The following is a 19,054-nucleotide window of genomic DNA, read 5'->3' as shown; positions in this document are numbered from 1 at the left end:
AGAGATGGGGTTTCACCATGTTGGCTAGGATTGTCTCGATCTCTTGACCTCATGATCCGCCTGCCTTGGCCTACCAAAGTGCTGGGACTACAGGCATGAGCCACCACACCCAGCCTTATTCCTGTTTCCAAGCCCTTCCTAGCAAGATTTCCCAGCAGTGTGAGTAGGGGGTGACAAGAATAGACTCAGTTTCTGTTTGCAGGCCTGTGACTGTGATGCAGCAGAACCGAGGGTGAGGAATGTGCCAGGGGCAGGGCATCACTGGGTAAATGCACAGATGGAAATGACGGAATGAGGACGAGGAGCTGTGCAGCCCAGCTTCCTGGACTTCACTTCCACCTTAGTCTACATTGTGCTGCTATAACAGACTCCATGATTTATCACAAACAGAAATGTATTTGGCATGTCTCTCATGAAGCCATGGCATTGTGTATCCTGATCAAAGGGTTTGCCTTGTATTTATCTCTGACCAAGATTTGCACTCTGAAAAGTACTGACTGCCCTGTCCATTATTTGAGGCTTCAGCCCCTCCTCTGTGACACGACTTCTCCCATTAAGTCAGGAAGGAGGATGGGAGGAGGACACGGTCATGTGGGTGCACTCTTTAAATGAGGAAATTGGTCTTTGCTAAATCTGGGTCTCAGCATTTCCAGAAATGAAATGGTTCATCCCCCATTCCTGAACTGAGGGCGAAGAGCATATGAGCTTCCCACTTCTTTTTCCTGGTTGAGTGGAGGGACCTGTGAGTTTTGGAGTCCAGGTAGAAGGAAGTGAGCCCCCATGAGACCCCTACTCTGTTTTCAGTATAGACCGTGACTCCCACTCAGCCCAGCTCAGCTCAGACACAGCCCCGCTCAGCTCAGACACAGCCCCTTCCACCCTGCTACTCTCTCATTCACGCCCCAAATCCCCTCCCTCAGTCCAGAAACCTCCATGCCATCCATTATCCTCCTCTTTCCCTCACACGCTTTCTCACACCTATGGAAAGTCCTATGGTTCTACTTTCGTAAGCCAACCACAGATAGAGTGACTCTGATTTCCTACCAGTTCACCTAGGGCAGGCCATTGTGTGTCTACTCTGAGTGTCTTGCTAACTGCTTCCTCAGTAAGTGTCCTTCCTATCACTTCTGTCTGAAATACTAATGAGATAGCATGCATCAGAATCCAGCAATAAATTACAAAATTATTCTCCTCTGTACCATGGATTTCTTGAAAATCTATTTCTGTCTTTAGTGAGATCACAAGTTCAGCCAGAACTATCTAAAAGTGAAAGTGCTGCAGAGCACCTGTCACATCACCTTTCATGGTTGTGTGTCCTGTGCAACCTGACACTGAGTAAGTAACCTCTGGATGGATGTGGGGACTCAAGTCCCCAAGTCCCCAAGTCCCCTCTCTCAGGTCAGAAACCTCCATACCATCCTTGATCCTCCTCTTTCCATCACACACTTTCTCACACCTATGGAAAGTCCTAGGCTCTACTTTCATAAAAAATCTAGGATCGAACAACTCTTATTTCCCACCAGTTCACTTAGGGCAGGCCATTGTGTATCTACTCTGAGTGTCTTGCTAACTGCTCCCTCAATAAACAAGTGTCTTTCCTATCATTTTCGTCTGAAATACTGACAAGATAGCATGCATCAGAATTCAGCACAAATTACAAAATAGTTTTCCTCTAAACCATGGATTTCTTGAAAATCATAACTAGCAGTGAAAAGGAAACAAAATCCTATTTTTATTTAGGTTACAAGTTCAGCCAGAGCTATCTGAAAGTGAAAGTACTGCAGAGCATCTGTCAAGTCACATTTCATGGTTGTGTGTCTTTTGCAACCTGACACTGACCAAATAGCCTCAGGATGGAAGTGGGGACTCACTGGGCAGGGAGATCAGGCTTACACAGGTCCTGAAGGCACAAGAAAGCTGCAGGAGGAAGGGTCCAAATGTCCATAGCCCCTACTCCTGCCCCATTACCTTCTCCCCACAGCCTGCACCTACAGCCTCAGGGGGAGTCTGGCTTATTTCACTTAGCATGTTTTAAAGACTCGTTCACGTGATAGCAAGCGTCAAAATGTCATCCACTTTTAAGGCTAATAATCTTCCGTCATACGTATATCTATAGATGGAAATTGGGGTTGTTCCCATCTCTTGCCTGTTGTGAATCATGCTGCTATGAACATTGCTGTGCAAATATCAGCATGAGTCTCTTTCTTCAATTCTTTAGGGTGTATACCCAGAAGTGCTGTTGCTGGATCACATGGTAACCTTTCTGAGAAACTGCCATATAGTTTTCCACAGCAGCTGCACCATTTTACACTCCCAACAGCAATTTTCAAGGGTTACAGTATCTCTACATCCCCATAACACTTGTGATTTTGCACCTTAAAATAACAGCCATCCTAGGGAGAGTGAAGTGCTATCTCACTATGGCTTTGATTCTGCATTTCCCCAATGACTGTGAAGTTGAGTATATTTTCATGTGCCTACTGGCCACTTTTATATCTGTTCCGGAGACATGTCTGTTGAAGCTATTTGGTCATTGTTAAATCGGGAGAGTTTTGTGCCATTGTTGTTGGATTCTAGAAGGTCTCTATTTATTCTAGATAATAATCTCTTATCAGATAGCTGATCCGCAAATTATCTTCCATTCTGTGAGTTGACTGTTTAGTCTTTCCAGAATGGCCTTTGATGAAGTTTTCAGTTTTGAGGGAGTCCAGTTTATCTGTTTTTTCCTTTGTTATTTGTGCCTTTGGAGTCATCCCCAAGAAATCATTGCCAAATTTGATGTCATGAAGATATGCGTCTATGTTTTTTTCAAAGAATTTTATCGTTGTAGGTCTTACATGTATTCTGTGATACATTCTGAGTTAATTTTTGCATATGTTATAAGGTAAAGGCCCCAACCGCATTATTTTGCATGTGTAAGTCCAGTTTCCCCAGCATCATGTGTTGAAACGACTGTCCTTTCCCAGTGAGATGGTCTTGGCCCACTGTGGACTCTCACATGACTGTGTATGCGAGTGTTTATTTCTGGGATCTCTATTATATTCCATTGATTTATGTGTCTCTCCTTAAGCAAGCACCACACTGTTATAATTATAATAGCATTGTAAAGGGTTCAAGTGTTGGACACAATAAAATAGGCACTTCTAGGCCGGGCGCGGTGGCTCACATCCGTAATCCCAGCACTTTGGGAGGCCAAGGTGGGTGGATCACCTGAAGTGGGGAGTTCAAGACCAGCCTGACCAACATGGAGAAACCCTGTCTCTACTAAAAATACAAAATTAGCCAGGTGTGGTGGCGCATGCCTGTAATCCCAACTACTTAGGAGTCTGAGGCAGGAGAATTCCTTGAATCTGGGAGGCGGAGGTTGCGGTAAGCCGAGATCACGCCATTGCACTCCAGCCTGAGCAACAAGACCAAAACTCCATCTAAAAAAAAAAATGGCACTTCCAAAGTCATTTTTGGACATTACATATCTTGGATTTGACTTTTTTTTTCTCCAGGACCTACATGGGCACTATTTCTCATCACTGTGCCTGTATCTTGAGAGGTGGAGGGACCCATGCACTGGTCAGCTGTGCTGGTAAAGAGGCCACCATGGGATAGAAGACACCATCCTATACTCGTCTTTCTGCTGTCACCAATACAGAGGCAGCCAGTGAAGCCTGGATTCTGTCCTCAGTTCCTCCTGATTCACTTGCCTCAGCATATTCAGGTGCTAGGCTGAAGGTAAGCCCCTGGTAGGGTCTGGGTCATCTTGTAGAATTTCTCCTTATACCAGTGATTTCTGTTCTGCTGGCCTGCAACAGTGCTTCACCACCATCTAAGTCCATATTGTGCTGCTATAGCAAACTGGATGATTTATAATAAACAAACATTTATTTGGCTTATAATTCTTGAGGCTGGAAAATCCATGAGCACAGCACTGGCATCTGGCCAGGGCTTTTGTGCTACATCATCCCATGGCAGAAGGAGAAAGGGAAAGAAGGAAGGAGGTCAAGAGACTACCTGTGGACCAAACTTGCTTTTACAGCAATCTTACTTTCATAATAAGTAAGTCACTCCATTGGAAATGACATTAATCTAATTATAATTCAGAGCCCTCATGACCTAATCACCCCGCATTAGACCCAACCTTGAAACACTTGCATTGGGGAATAACTTTTCAACACGTGAACTTTGGGGCATGGATTCAAACCATAGCAACTACCAAGTGAGATGGGAGGAAGTATCAGAGATACATAAGAAACAATGCCTCCCTTAGTTTTTCTGGTAATAACTGGGCACATTTGCTCAGACACTCATTTCTGTACTCCCTTCACACACACATTTTGAGCATCCTCTCTGTGTCTGGCCCCATGAAATTGGCATCCCCCAACTCCTATATTAAGATTTCTCTCCACACTGCAGAGAATTTTACATTGAATTTTCAGGTGTGATGAACACTTGGCCTTCATTCATTGTCCCATTCAATAAGAGATTTCTATTGTCAGAAGATGGTTATGGTACCTTCCTCTATTGTAGCTCATCAATGTCTTCAGAACAAAGTGTAAACAAACCTCTTACACGGGCACTTAAGGTCTTTCTGGTGGAAATCTTCCCTTTCTGATATTTACAAGAACTTCTTTTTTTTTTTTTTTTTTTTTTTTTTTTGAGATCGAGTGTCACTCTGTCGCCCAGACTGGAGTGCAGTGGTGCGATCTCGTTTCACTGCAACTTCTGCCTCCCGGGTTCAAGTGATTCTCCTGCCTCAGCCTCCCAAGTAGCTGGGACCACAGGCACACACCAGCACGCCTGGCTAATTTTTGTATTTTTAGTAGAGACGGGGTTTCACCATGTTAGCCAGGCTGGTCTTGAACTCCTGACCTTATGTGATCCACCTGACTCGGCCTCCCAAAGTGCTGAGATTACAGGCGTGAGCCACCACGATAGGCCAGTAAAAAACTACCATTGTAGTTTTATAAAATAAGGAGCAATGTTAATAGAAGCTTGTTTTTCAGGAATAAATATAAGGAAAACATTTTCATAATTATTGAGTGATCCACATACGACTATTAACGAAAATTCAGTTTTTCTCCAACCTTAAACTCTGTTGCATAAGAACTCATGCTAGAAAAATATAGAACAATTCATAAACTTTGGTCTGAAAATCCAAAGTCTATTTATGCTTTATCCATCATAGAGATTTTGAGCTATAATTCATCAAAAACAAAAGAAACCTTTATTATTCTGTCCTGTTCATCCTTCTCTTGCAAACAGAAGCCCAGATGCACCCATACTCAACACTATGGACAGCACCACAGAGAAAGAACAAGTTTAGGGGTCTTGGACATCAAGGACAATATTAGCACTGCGGCTTCCAATTCCTGGGCTCAGCCTCCTGAGAAGCTGGGACTACAAGTAGGTGCCACCACGCCCACAAAAAAAGTTCTTTTTGTAGAGACAGGGTCTCATTAAGTTGCCGAGATTGCAATTATTTTGAAACAAGGGGGGGAAAAAGGAATTATTTGAGGGCAATTGTTGAATTTCTGTGGTTCTCTAATGATTACTTGGATTGAAAATTTCTGATGCTAACTTTGTCATATTTTTCCTTCAATTCCATCTGGGTATCCCACATAAAGCCAGGCAAGTGTTGATATACAACATTCTTGGAACAACTGAAAAAATTAGGAAATTTCATCTAATTTTCCCCAAATTAAAAGGTTTCTCCCAAAGCCTCCAGTTACACCTGTGTGGCTGTTAACAGCTACCTAACCTTTCAGGGCTGTCCATCATCTGAAACTGGGTAAGGATTTTGGGTCAGAATCTCTGACGTCAACTACATGCTATAGATGGACGTTGTTCCTAATGTAGTGTCAGACATTCCAGGGACCTTGTCAATCACTCCTTGTGCCACAGGAAGCTTTATCCTCTTTGATTTCTTTTGATCCTCCCATGAAACCCCTCAGGCCCTCTTGGTGATGATCACTTCCGCTTTTTACCCTTCAAGCAAAAGCCAAAATCCTGTGAAGTTTGGTGAAGTTTTAATGAGCAAGTGTAGGGGAAGGAGTGAGGAGGGATCATGCTGTCAGCAGGCTCTGGGAACCGCATGGTCACGTAGAAAGAGAGATTCCTTGACAATGGGGAGTGTGGTCATCACCTCAATCTCAGACACACATTGAGGTCAGGGAGACACCTCTCCACACTTGCACCATCTTCACAGACCCTGGCAGGAGTCGATAGGCAAAGCTGTAGCAGTGTTGGCCACTTACCATTACCTGCAAGAGGAAAAATGCATCAGAAAGACAGTATTTCACCAAACAAGCTTTCAGCCTCCCCTCCACTCTGCCCTAGTACCTAAAACATCCACCCAGAAAACTCCTAATTATACATCAAAACCCGGCAGACTCACTTCTGTTTACAGACTACATTTTCTGGCTATCTGAGACAGTTGCTCACTGCATTTTCAATGTTTCCTCTCATTCTTCCAGTGAGGCTCTACCCCTCTTTGTCACATGGTCCATGTTTGCTGGATCTCCCCTCTAGCCTGGAAGATCCCCATGGCCAGGGATTGTGTCTCATGACCTTGAATTCCTGCATCTTGCACAGAGCCTACCACGAGGTTAGTGCTTGACAATGTTTATTGAGTGCGTACTTTTAAGTTCCACCAACTGTGACTCCCATTCACTGCTGATGTCCCAGTTTCTCTCTGGAGTAGCCCAGGTCTGGGCTGGAGGTGGCCAAGAATGAAACCCAAGTGTTCTTAGAGAGGTGGAACAGGACAGATGTTGCAAAACATAGGATGTTATTTTAGCCGCCTATAGTAGGCATATGAAAAGATGCCTCACTTAGAGCGAATAACCCTATGTTCATCTTTTGGCCTACCCGTTAGAGAAGGGGAGAAAGTCTGAATATAATCTGTATTGCTGTAGCTATGAAGAAAGTCATCTTAAAGGTATTAATTTATGAAATTTTAACCAGATATTTTCACACAATTTTCAACCAATTATTTTATGTCTGTGTAAGTATCCTCCAATATAAGTATTGGTAGGTTGATAATTACAAAAGAGTTGATTAGAAACTTAGTACAGCACCCTTTGTGAGAGCAAAATACTAAAAACCACGCAGTAACCATCAAAAGGGTTAAGTTCAATAATTTTGGATAATCCTTCTACTGGCATATTATGCAATCTTTACAAAATGAAGCAGCAGGCCAAGCGCGGTGGCTCATGCCTGTAATGCCAGCACTTTGGGAGGCCGAGGTGGGCAGATTACCTGAGGTCAGGAGTTCGAGACCAGCCAGACCAACATGGAGAAACCCCATCTATACTAAAAATACAAAAAATTAACTGGGTGTGGTGGTGCATGTCTTTAATCCCAGCTACTTGGGAGGCTGAGGCAGGAGAATCGCTTGGACCTGCGAGGTGGAGGTTGCGGTGAGCCGAGATCGCACCATTGCACTCCAGCCTGAGCAACAAGAGCAAAACTCCATCTCAAAAAAAAAAAAAAGGAAAATGAAGCAGCACCATAGACAGATGAATTCTCCAAGATATGTTCTTTGACTATAAATTGACTCTAGCTTCTCAAGTGTAATGTACAAAGACATTTATACCAGCATTTGTTTAAAAAGAAATGAAAGCATATATGTATATATGTATATATGAATATGTGTATAGGCATATATACAAAAAGGAATGAAAGCATATTATATAAATGAGGAAGAGGAAATATACAGTTCTCTAATGGTAGATTATCTCTGGAAGGAGAGCAGAGAAGCTGGTAGTGCTGTTCTGGGGAGTAGGAGTGAGGTTCGGGAGTGAAAGGAAGAGTTAATTTTTGACTGACTAAAATAATTTGATTCATATATGTATTTTATCTATTTGGCCACATGAAAATGTAAATAACAGCATGAGCAGAAATGATAGCTATGGAAATGATTCTCCACCTTGGGGGAAATGGCAGGTGAACCAACCTTGACCTTGGTCAGATTTGGGAAAGAGCTGAGGGTGGCAGTGCAAGCAGAGGGTGCTCTGTGATGAAAAGCCTGGGGCAGGAGTAGTTATGGCAGATGGACCCCGAGGGACTGGTGGGGCCAGGGCAGGGACAGCTACCTCCTGCTCTGGGGGTCCACAGAGGCTGCACGCTGGGAGCTCCTGGGGTGCTCACCTGGTACTCACTGTCCAGCACTGAGATGCGCAGGTCAAATGATTGGCCATCCTCAAAGGGCACATTGTCAGATTTCACCTCACACTTACAGACCCCCCAGTCATGGCTGTTCATGGCCGCACAATGGCCAAAGTGCACTCGGAAATGGAAGGCGATGTCTGAGTCCTCATCCAACCCAGTGTGGAAATCCACCTGCAGCTGTGGCTCCTTGCTGAGGGCAAAGCACACAGTGTGTTGGGCAGGTCCTTCCCTTGTGGGGCACACACTTACACCAACATGAATTCCTTCCCCGCTCAGAATCTCTGAGAGAGAGACGGGGGCATCAGTAGATGTCATTCCCCTGTGATTTCAATGTGCAGACAGGATTGAGAACCAGCAGGTTAGAATAATTTGTCACAGAATTGATGGTATTATGTGGCGGATGCCGTTTTCCACAAGAGGTATTAGGAGGATTTGGGGAAATGCTTATATGAGTGTAGCCTAATTTTACTGGCCCAGCCCCATGAATAAGCCCACCTTCATTTTCTTCAGTGAAATATAAAGGGGAAAAGAAACATACAGAGACCAAATTTTTTGTTTATTAAAAGTCAGAACCTGGGCAACATGGCAAAACCCCATCTCTACAAAATATACCAAAAACAAAAAAAATTAGCCAGGCATGGTGGCATATGCCTATAGTCCCAGCTACTCAGGAGGCAGAGGTAGGAGGATCAGTTGAGCCCAGGAGGTCGAAGCTGCAGTGAGCCATGATTGCACCAGCCTGAGTGACAGAACAAGACCTTGTCTCAAAGGGAAAAAAAAGAGAAGTCAGTATTCGTAGACTTACAGGAAACAACAGTTTCAGTTCTGGAGATACCTCTAGAAATAGTCCATCTCCTCAAAATATACACAAAATTTCAGAGGAGACATCGACTCAACAAGTTAACAATAGAGGAAGTACTTAGTAAGTTGCTCTGACAGGGTCCCAAAAGAACACTCAAAAGGGCCAGGCACGGTGGCTCACGCCTGTAATCCCAGCACTTTGGGAGGCCAGAGGTGGGCAGATCACCTGAGGTCAGGAGTTCCAGACCAGCTTGACCAACATGGTGAAACCCCACCTCTACTGAAAACACAAAAATTAGCCAGCATGGTAGCGAGCGCCTGTAATCCCAGCTACTCGGGAGGCTGAGGCAGGAAAATCACTTGAACCTGGGAGGAGGCGTTTGCAGTAAGCCGAGATCACACCATTGCTCTCCAGCCTGGGTGACAGAGCAAGACTCCGTCTCTAATAAAAGAACACTCATAAGAGACAAATGGTGCATGACAACTTTGATAGACAACTTCGATAGAATTTTTCACATTAACAATCTCAGAAGGCCGGGCCTGATGGCTCACGCCTGTAATCCCAACACTTTCAGGGGCCAAGGCAGGTGGATCTCTTGAGCCCAGGAGTTCAAGACCAGCCTGGACAACATGGCGAAACCCCGTCTCTACAAAAATTAGCCGGGCATGGTGGCATGCATTTGTAATCCTAGCTATTCGTGAGACTGAGGCAGGAGGATAGCTTGAGCCCAGGAGGCAAAGGTTGCCGTGAGCCGAGATCGTGCCACTGCACTCCAGCCTGAGCGACAGAGCCAGGCCTTAATTCAAAAAAAATTTTTAAAAAACACTATCTCAGAAGAGATAGCAAATCTGGATACGTCTTTAGAACTTGTTTCTATCAAGATTTTGACTTGGCTGCCCTCTAGTGGGCAGAAGCCTGACCCGACGGTAAGGAGAGAGAAAACGGTGGGCTCCACTTTCCCCAGTGTTCCTAGCTGGAGTGTGGATTCTGCACAACCGTTTCCAGGATGCTCTGAGTCCTGGCCTCTTTTTTTTTTTTTTTTTTTTTTTTTAAGGTGGAATCTCATTCTGCCACCCAGGCTGGAGTGCAGTGGCCCGATCTTGGCTCACTGCAACCTCCGCCTCCTGGGTTCAAGCAATTCTCCTGCCTCAGCCTCCCGAGTAGTTGAGATTACAGGCATGTGCCACCACGCCCAGCTAATTTTTTTTTTCTATTTTTAATAGAGATAGAGTTTCACCATGTTGGCCAGACTGATCTCAAACTCCTGACTTCAAGTGATCCACCTGCCTTGGCCTCCCAAACTGCTGGGATTACAGGCGTGAGCTACTGCGCCTGGCTGAGTCCTGGCCTCCGCTTATAGGTTTATGTGCAAATGTTTACTTCCAGGATCTGTTCGCAGCAGTGACTTAGGGGAAAGGACAGTTTAATCATAAGGAAGCAATCAGATGCCAGGCGCCGTGGCTTACGCCTGTAATTCCAACACTTTGGAATGCTGAAGCGGGCGGATCACCTGAGGTCGCGAGTTTGAGACCAGCCTGACCAACATGGAGAAACCCCATCTCTATAAAAATACAAAAAATTAGCTAGGCATGGTGGCGCATGCCTGTAATCCCAGCTACTCGGGAGGCTGAGGCAGGAGAATCACTTGAAGCTGGGAGGTGGAGGTTGCAGTGAGCGAGATCATGCCATTGCACTCTAGCTTGGGCAACAAGAGCAAAACCCCTTCTCAAAAAAAAAGGAAAAAACAATCAGACAATCCCAGAAGTATGGGACATTATACAAAACAACTGGCCTGGACTATTCAAAAACTCAGTGTCAAGATAGCCACAAAAAAGGAGAGGAGGCCGAGCACAGTGGCTCACACTTGTAATTCTAGCACCTTAAAGGATGAAGCAGGCTGACTGCAGACTGGGGAAGGATCACCAAAGGCCAAGAGTTCAAGAACAGCCTGGGAAACATATCAAGATTATTTCTGCTAAAAAACAATTAATTAGCCACGCATGGTGGCACCCACTTGTAGTCCCGGCTACTTGGTAGGTTCAGGTGGGAGGGTCGCCAGATCGAGGCTGCAGTGAGTCATGATCGTGCCTTTGCACTCCAGACCGGGAGACAGCAAGACATCATCTCGAAAACAAAACCAAAAGAAAAAAAATCGCAAGATGGGCATTTGTTAGATCAGATCTCTTCCACTGTCATGATTTTCTCACTGTTATCATTCATGCAAAGGTAGTTTCAAACCTAAGCATAAAAATGAACCATTTTTCCTGTATCTTTGGGTCTTCAATCTGAAAGTGCTTGTGTATACATGTTAAATAAATTTGTACGCCTTTTCTCCAATTAATCTGCCCTTTGCAAATTGATTTGTCAGCAACCTTGAGAGGACCAAAGCCCTTGGCCCCTACAAGGGATTTAATTGTCTTTTATTTTATTTTATTTTATTTTTCTTCTGGAAGTTGGCTGCCTTTCTAATTAAAAAAAAAATACCTACCATAGGTAATTCTTTTCTTTTTTATTTATTTTTTTAAATAATAGGGACAAGGTCTTGCTATCTTGCCCAAGCCAGTCTCAGACTCCTGGGTTCAAGCAATCTGCCACCTCAGCCTCTCAAAGTGCTGGAATTACAGGTGCGAGCCACCGTACCCAGCCAGGTTGTTCCTTTTATTTGTCATCCTTATATGGTAGCTGAGACCACACAGGTGTGCACCACCATGCCTGGCTAATTTTTGTGTGTTTTTGTAGAAACAGAGTCTGGCTTTGTAGCCCAGGTGGGTCTCAAATTCCTGGCTTCAAAGAGTCTCCTGCCTCAGCCTCCCAAAGTGCCAGAATTACAGGCATGAGCCCCTGCGCCCTGCCTGTTTAACACCTTTTCAAATCACCTTATTTGAGGTGGTATTTATTCCTCTTCAACCTGCAGGGAAAGGTCTTCCAGACCAATGGACCCCTCGCTTCTAAAAGAGTTCCAGTGTTGGGTTCTGATCATGGCCTCTACTTAGAGGTTTATGTGCAAATGTTTATTTCCAGGATCTGTTCGCAGCAGTGACTTAGGGGAAAGGACTTCTCCTATACCTTATGCTTCTATCATTTTCAGGCTCCTTTTGTGAACTAGGATGATTTAACTTTAGGATAAGTTCTGTTCTTGCATTTTATTTCTTTCACTAAAAGAAAAGATAAGCCAGACGCAGTGGCACATGCCTGTGATCCCAGCACTTTGAGAGACCAAGGCAGGCGGATCACCTGAGGTCAGGAGTTTGAGACCAGCCTGGCCAACATGGCGAAACCCCGTCTCTACTAAAAATACAAAAATTAGCTGGGCAAGGTGGCTGGGGCCTGTAATCCCAGCTACTCCGGAGGCTGAGGCAAGAGAATCACTTGAACCTGAGAAGCAGAGGCTGTAGTGAGCCGAGATAGTGCCACTGCACTACAGCCTGGGTGACAGAGCGAGACTCAGTGTCAAAAAAGAAAAAAAAATGATGAATTGGCCTAAGTTGATTTTATTTTCAAATAAAGAAATAATAAGCAGGTAATGTTCTTTAGCATGTATAAGGCTGGCCAGGCACAGTGGCTCACACCAATACTCCCAGCGCTTTGGGAGGCTGAGGCAGGTGGATCACTTGAGGTCAGGAGTTCAAAACCAGCCTGGCCAACATGGTGAAACCTCCGTCTCTACTAAAAATACACAAATTAGCCAGGGGTGTTGGCGCATGCCTGTAATCCCAGCTATTTAGGAGGTTGAGGCATGAGCTACTGGGGAGGCTGAGGCAGGAGAATCACTTGAACCCAGGAGGCAGAGGTTGCAGTGAGCGGAGATCATGCCACTGTACTCCAGCCTGGGTGACAGAGTGAGACTCTGTCTCAAAAAAAAAATTAAAAATTAAAAAAAAATCTCATGTAAACACAATGTGACCCATGGTTCAGAGACTTATTTAACTCATTTATCAGGGAGCTGGCAAGATGGTAAAATTGGCTCAAAGAAAATTTGAGAAATTGAGGATACATAAACTGAATAAAGGTTGCTGTAGCTGTGGGACCAGCCCAAACTGGGCCTATTCTGTTGATAACAAAATGTCGGCCGAGCGCGGTGGCTCACGCCTGTAATCCCAGCACTTTGGGAGGCTGCGGCGGGCAGATCACCTGAGGTTGGGAGTTCGAGACCAGCCTGACCAACATGGAGAAACCCCCCGCCTCTACTAAAAATACAAAATTAGTTGGGCGTGGTGGCACATGCCTGTAATCCCAGCTACTCGCAAGGCTGAGGCAGGAGAATCGCTGGAACCCGAACCCAGGAGGTGGAGGTTGCAGTGAGCCAAGATCACACCACTGCACTCCAGCCTGCGCAACAAGAGTAAAACTCCATCTCAAAAAAAAAAAAAAAAAAATCAAGTTACCTTGTAGGTATAACAGAACCAAAATTGCAAGTCATGTTGCCTGAGTATGCAAAATAGAAAACGTTTTGACCTCTAACTACACCTGGAACCAACAATTCCTCCCCTAGGAACCAATAAGACTGGGACATAAACTGAGTACAGTGGGGCTCATACCAGTAATCCCAGCACTTTCAGAGGCTGAGGCGGGAGATCGCTTGAGCCAGGAGTTTGAGACCAGCCTGGACAACATAGCAAGACCCTGTATCTACAGAAAAAAAAAAAAAAACTGGGACATGATCAGAACCCAACGCTGGAACTCTTTTAGAAGCGAGGGGTCCATTGGCCTGGAAGATCTGAGGCTAAAATCTGTCTCAACATGCCTTAGCATAAATGGTCAAATTCTAGGGAGGCGCAGTGGTTCACACTTGTAATCCTAGCACTTTGGGAGGCTGAGGCAGGCGGATCACCTGAAGTCAGGAGTTCCAGACCAGCCTTATTTCCAAGCTTTCAATAATTCTTAACAGTGTCTCCAGGAGTTAGAGAGTTTATACTAAGAGTTCTGAGACTCCAGCATAACCTTCTGTTTTCCCCTGAGTTGAGATCCTGGGTGTCCTTCAACGGCTACCAAGCAAGGGGAAGACAAGAAGGATGGAGACAATTTCATGTCCTTTAGAGCTTGAAGTCCATTAGAGATATGCTTCCATGTTCTGCAAAATCAATACAAAGTATATAAGAAGGGATTATAGGTGGAACAGAGATCATTAGATGAAGATTTGATGAGCTTATGTGTGTAAAGCTTTTCGACATAGAGTAGTGCTGGAATAAATGCAGCAATGATGGTAAGAGTGGCCAATAAGGTGGAAGAAAAGTAAGAGCGCATGATGTGGCCTCCCTGTGGCTTGGGCTTTCCACAGGGCCGGGTTCCTAGACGAAGCAACCCAAGAGAGAAGGTCTGAAGAGTAGGCAAGGCAGAAGAGAGCAAGGCAGAAGCTGATGCAGGGCCAGGAGCCCCAAAGTGGTGCTTAGCCCACTGGGTTCTTGGCTTTGCCCAGGAAAGAATTCAAGGGCAAGCCAGAGATAGAAGAAAACAGCTCTATTGAAGAGGCAATGTTACAGCTCGGTGACTGCTCCTGCAAGGCAGGGCTAGAGAGAGTAGCTGCTTGGGCCGTTTGCAGTCCTATTTATACTCACTTTTAATTGCATGCAGAGTAAGGGACGGTTTATGCAGAAATTTCTAGGGAAGGGGTAGTAATCATTGAGTTATTGCTATGGAAAGGGGTGGTAACTCCTGGGTGTTGCCACGGCAACAGTAAATTGACATGGTACACTGGTGGGTGTGTCTGATTAAAAGCTGCTTTTGCCTGGCCTTGTTTTACCTAGTCTTCAGTCTGGTCCAGTGTCCAAGCCCCGCCTATGGAGTCAAGTCCCACCTCCTATCTCAGAGCTACAAGAGTGCTTTTGGCCTCGTCTCTGAAGTCACACAGTGTTGCTTTCACTGCATTTTCTTCATCGTAAGTGACTGCCTAAGGCCAGCCCAGATTCAGGAGGAGAGAGACTAAACTCCACCCATCAAAGGGAAGAGTGTCCAAGAATTTGCAACTATCTTCCATCAGTCATACCATCCTACTCAGAGTCAGAGTCTTCAGTGTGATCTAGAATAATCAAAACAACATGGTACTGCCATAAAAACAGACCCAGAGACCCATGGAACAGAAGAGAGAAATAAATGCACACATCTAGAGTCCATTGATCTTTGACAAAGTTGCCAAGAACACACAATAGGGAAAGGACAATCTCTTTAGTAAATGGTGCCGGGAAAATGGAAAGTCCACATGTAGAAGAATGAAATTGGACCCTGATCTCATACCACATCCAAAAATCAATTCACAATGGATTAAACAATTAAATATAAGACCTAAACCTGTAAAACTACTAGAAGAAAACATAGGATAAAAGCTACTGACATTGATCTGAACTATTTTTTTTTTGGATATAACCCCAAAAGCACAGGCAGCAAAAGCAAAAATAGACAAGTGAGATTACATCAAACTAAAAAGCTTTTGCCCATCAAATGAATCAATCAATAGAGTGAAAAGACAACCTATGGAATGGGAGAAAAGATTTGCAAACCATACATTTGATAATAGGTTAATATCCAAAGTTTATAAGGAACTCAAACAACCCAATAGCAAGGAAACAAACAACCTGATTATTCATGTTCAGTCTGAACAACAATGCAAGACTCTGCCTCTAAAAGAATTTAATTTTTTTTTCTTTTTGAGGCAAAATCTCACTCTGTCACCCAGGCTGGAGTGCAATGGTACAAATTTGGCTCACCTCAACCTCCGCCTCCCAGGTTCAAGCGATTCTCCTGTCTCAGCCTCCTGAGTAGCTGGGATTACAGATACGTGCCATCACACCCGGCTAATTTTTGTACTTTTAGTAAAGACGGGGTTTCACCATGTTGGCCAGGCTCATCTTGAACTCCTGACCTCAGGTGATCTGCCTGCCTCAGCCTCCCAAAGTGCTGGGATTATAGGCATGAGCCTCTGCACCCAGCCAAGAATTAAAATTTAAAAATGGGCCAGGCACAGTGGCTTACATCTATAATCACAGCACTTTGGGAGGCCAAGGCAGGTGGATTGCTTGAGCTCAGGAGTTCAAGACCAGCCTGGGCAACATGGCAAAACTCCATCTCTATTAAAAATACAAAAAAATAGCCGAGCATGGTGGCACATGCCTGTAGTCCCAGCTACTCAGGAGGCTGAGGTGGGAGGATCACTTGAGCCTGAAGAGCGGAGGCTACAGCAAGGCTGAGATTGTGCCACTACACTCCAGCCTGGGTGACAGAGAGAGACCCTGTCTCGAAAAAAAAAAAAAAAAAAGTACATAATAAAAAATTTTAAAGTCTATGCTGGCAGTCCTGCCTATACAATTCCCTTTCAAACTTTGTAAGCTTGCTATGTATCAGCTTATACTTCACTCCATCCTCCAGAAACCACATCGCTATTGTTTTCAAGAAATAACCTCTCTCTCTAGACCAACTTCTTCCTATTTTAAGATCTGGTTTCTGAGGGACCATGCCCTTAAATCTTCCTAGAAACCCTTTTGTCTGACTGGTCGGCTTTTCACCAAGCACTACCTTTGTATTTTCAACAGTCATAACAAAGGGTCAGAAGGCCACACCTTTAATTTGATCTATAGTCACAGGCTGTTTTTCACCTTGATAATCTTTTGTGGCTAGGCACGATGGCTCAGGCCTATAATCCCAGCACTTAGGGAGGCCAAGGCGGGAGGATCGCTTGAGCCCAGGAGTTCAATATAAGCCTGGGCAATATGGCAAGACCCCATCTCTACAAAACATGTTTTAAAAATTAGCTGCGCAGGGTGGCACGTGCCTGTGGTCCTAGCTACTTGGGAGGCTGAGGTGGGAGGATCACTTAAGCCCAGGAGTTCAAGGCTTCAGTGAGTCACGATTGCCCCACTGCACACCAGCCTGGGCAACAGAGCGATGAGACTCTGTCTTAAAAAAAAAAAAAAAAAAAAAAAAAAATTGTGGGTGGAGAGACTGGAAGTGAGAAAAAGTTTTCTTTTCCATCCTAGCAAGTCATAGTCCCCCTATATTTCCCCTGAATTCTTCCAGAAAATCAGTCAACCTCTATAGTTCACCCCACTCTTGCTAAGCATTATCATACTCAGCCATATGAGCAGCCAGCATTATGTCTGGAGGTTTCCTTATCCAAATACAACAGTTGATCAGAAATACTTTCCGTCTTCTAAGTAACCTCGGGCGATAGTTTAGCAATTGTTTCACTACATCATCACACAGGTCACCAGTTTTTCTGCCTCCAATATCAATTTTCTCACTATTCTGCAGCTTTGCTAACAGTTTCCTTTCTGATTTTCTACCTTTCATCCACTATGCAGTGCCAAGGCCACTGGCACATACTTCAGGATTTTGTTAGGACAGTGCCCAGCTCCTGGTACCAATTTCTGCAACCATTAGCTAACAGTTATCTGTTGCCGCAATGATATTGCATAGCAAATCATATCAAACACTGTGGCATAAAACAATAAGCACTTATTGAGCCTATGCATCTAAGAGCCAGTTGGTAAGTCAGCTGGGGACTGACTGATTTTTTTTTTTTTGGAGGCGGAGTCTTACTTTGTTGCCCAGGCCAGAGTGTAGTGGTGCAATCTTGGCTCACTGCAGCCTTTGCCTCCTGGGTTCAAGCGATTCTCCTGCCTCAGCCTCCTGGGACTACAGACATGCACCACCAAGCCCAATTTATTTTTGTACTTTTTAGGAGAGACGAGGTTTCAGATCCGCCCACCTCGGCCTCTCAAAGTGCTGGGTTTACAGGCGTGAGCCACTGAGCCCAGCCAGACTGACTGATCTTGAATGCCTTGTCTGAGACTACATTCCTCCACTCTGAATGGTCTTCCACCCTCCAGAAAGCCGGTCCAGACTTGTCCTCATGGTGGAGATGAGTTACAGAGTTAGAGAGAGAATGAGAAGTATGAAATTCCTCTTGAGCACTAGTCTTGAAACTGATGAACCATCATTTCTACCACATCTTATGGGTCAAACAAGTCATAAACCAGTTCTCATTCAAAGGATGGAGAAAAAAATCTACTTCTTTTTTTTTATTACTATTGAGACAGAGTCTTACTCTGTCATCCAAGCTGGAGTGCAGTAGCACAATCATGGGCTCATTGTAGCCCTGAACTCCTGGGCTCAAATGATCCTCCTGCCTCAGCCTCCTAAGTAGCTAGCCACACGCTACCATGTCTGGCTAATTTCTTTTTTTAGAGACAGGGTCTTGCCATGTTGTCCAGGCCTGGTCTCGAATTCCTGGCCTCAAGCAGTCCTCCTGTCTTGGCCTCCCGTAGTGCTGAGATTACAGACGTGAGCCACCATGCCCAGCCAAGAATCTATGTCTTTTTTTTTTCTTTTTCTAGACAGAGTATCACTGTGTCGCCCAGGCTGGAGTGCAGTGGCGGGATTCTCCAGGAGAGTCACTTGAACCTGGAAGGTGGAGGCTGCAGTGAACCAAGATATTGCACCACTGTACTCCAGCCTGGATGACAGAGCCAGACTCTCTCAAAATATATATATTAATTGGATTCAAATTCTCTCTCTCTCTCTCTCTCACACACACACACACACACACACCTCTGCTGTAAAGAGTTTAAGCAATATGGAGCCCCGATCCCAGCTGCCTTAATGGTTTAGTCTGCAACATGGCTGCAGTCATCCTCAAGTCATCCCGAAATACTTGAATTACAAAGATGCTGCAGCCACGGCAGGCACAGTCTTGGGAGCAACAGCAAACCCGGACTACCTCTCAAATTTTTGTTTGTATCCCCTCACATTATCACCAAGTTTTTCTGCCTTCCTCTATTTGTAGCTTCTTATTTTAGTTCACTTCATTTTCCTAGAACCATTTTTATATCACTTCTGTCTAATAAACCATCATTTTACTTAGAGCAATTTCTATTCTTAGAAAATCAGAGGGCCTTTCAGCTTCTGCTGTAAGGTGATTCTTAGTCCAGAGAACAAGATTATATCTGCTTCTGTAGGATTACAGCAAATTACTATGCTTTCTACTTCTTCCTGTGATAATATATGTTGTCACCTAAGTCTGGAACTTCCTTTGTTAAATATTTGTGACTCTCCAGGCAGCCTGAGGGTGAGAACAATAGATCTGTCTCCAGCCTAGCC

General features: G+C 44.6%; 1 protein-coding gene across 1 annotated transcript; it reads right to left on the bottom strand.

Moving 5' to 3' along the window:
- Positions 1–6,119: 6,119 nt before the first annotated feature.
- On the bottom strand, positions 6,120–8,270 carry LOC129021061 (galectin-10-like). The gene is made up of 2 exons (XM_054466138.2): positions 8,143–8,270; positions 6,120–6,254 (listed from the first exon to the last, which is right to left on the bottom strand). The coding sequence occupies exons 1-2, from the start codon at positions 8,254–8,256 to the stop codon at positions 6,144–6,146; spliced, it is 225 nt and encodes a 74-aa protein (XP_054322113.2). The 5' UTR covers positions 8,257–8,270; the 3' UTR covers positions 6,120–6,143.
- Between the last annotated feature and the right edge of the window lie 10,784 nt (positions 8,271–19,054).

Source organism: Pongo pygmaeus, chromosome 20 (assembly GCF_028885625.2).
Source record: "Pongo pygmaeus isolate AG05252 chromosome 20, NHGRI_mPonPyg2-v2.0_pri, whole genome shotgun sequence".
Classification (NCBI taxonomy): domain Eukaryota; kingdom Metazoa; phylum Chordata; class Mammalia; order Primates; family Hominidae; genus Pongo; species Pongo pygmaeus.
The sequence above is the reverse complement of the archived record's forward strand: the minus strand, read 5'-3'. Positions and strand labels throughout refer to the sequence as shown.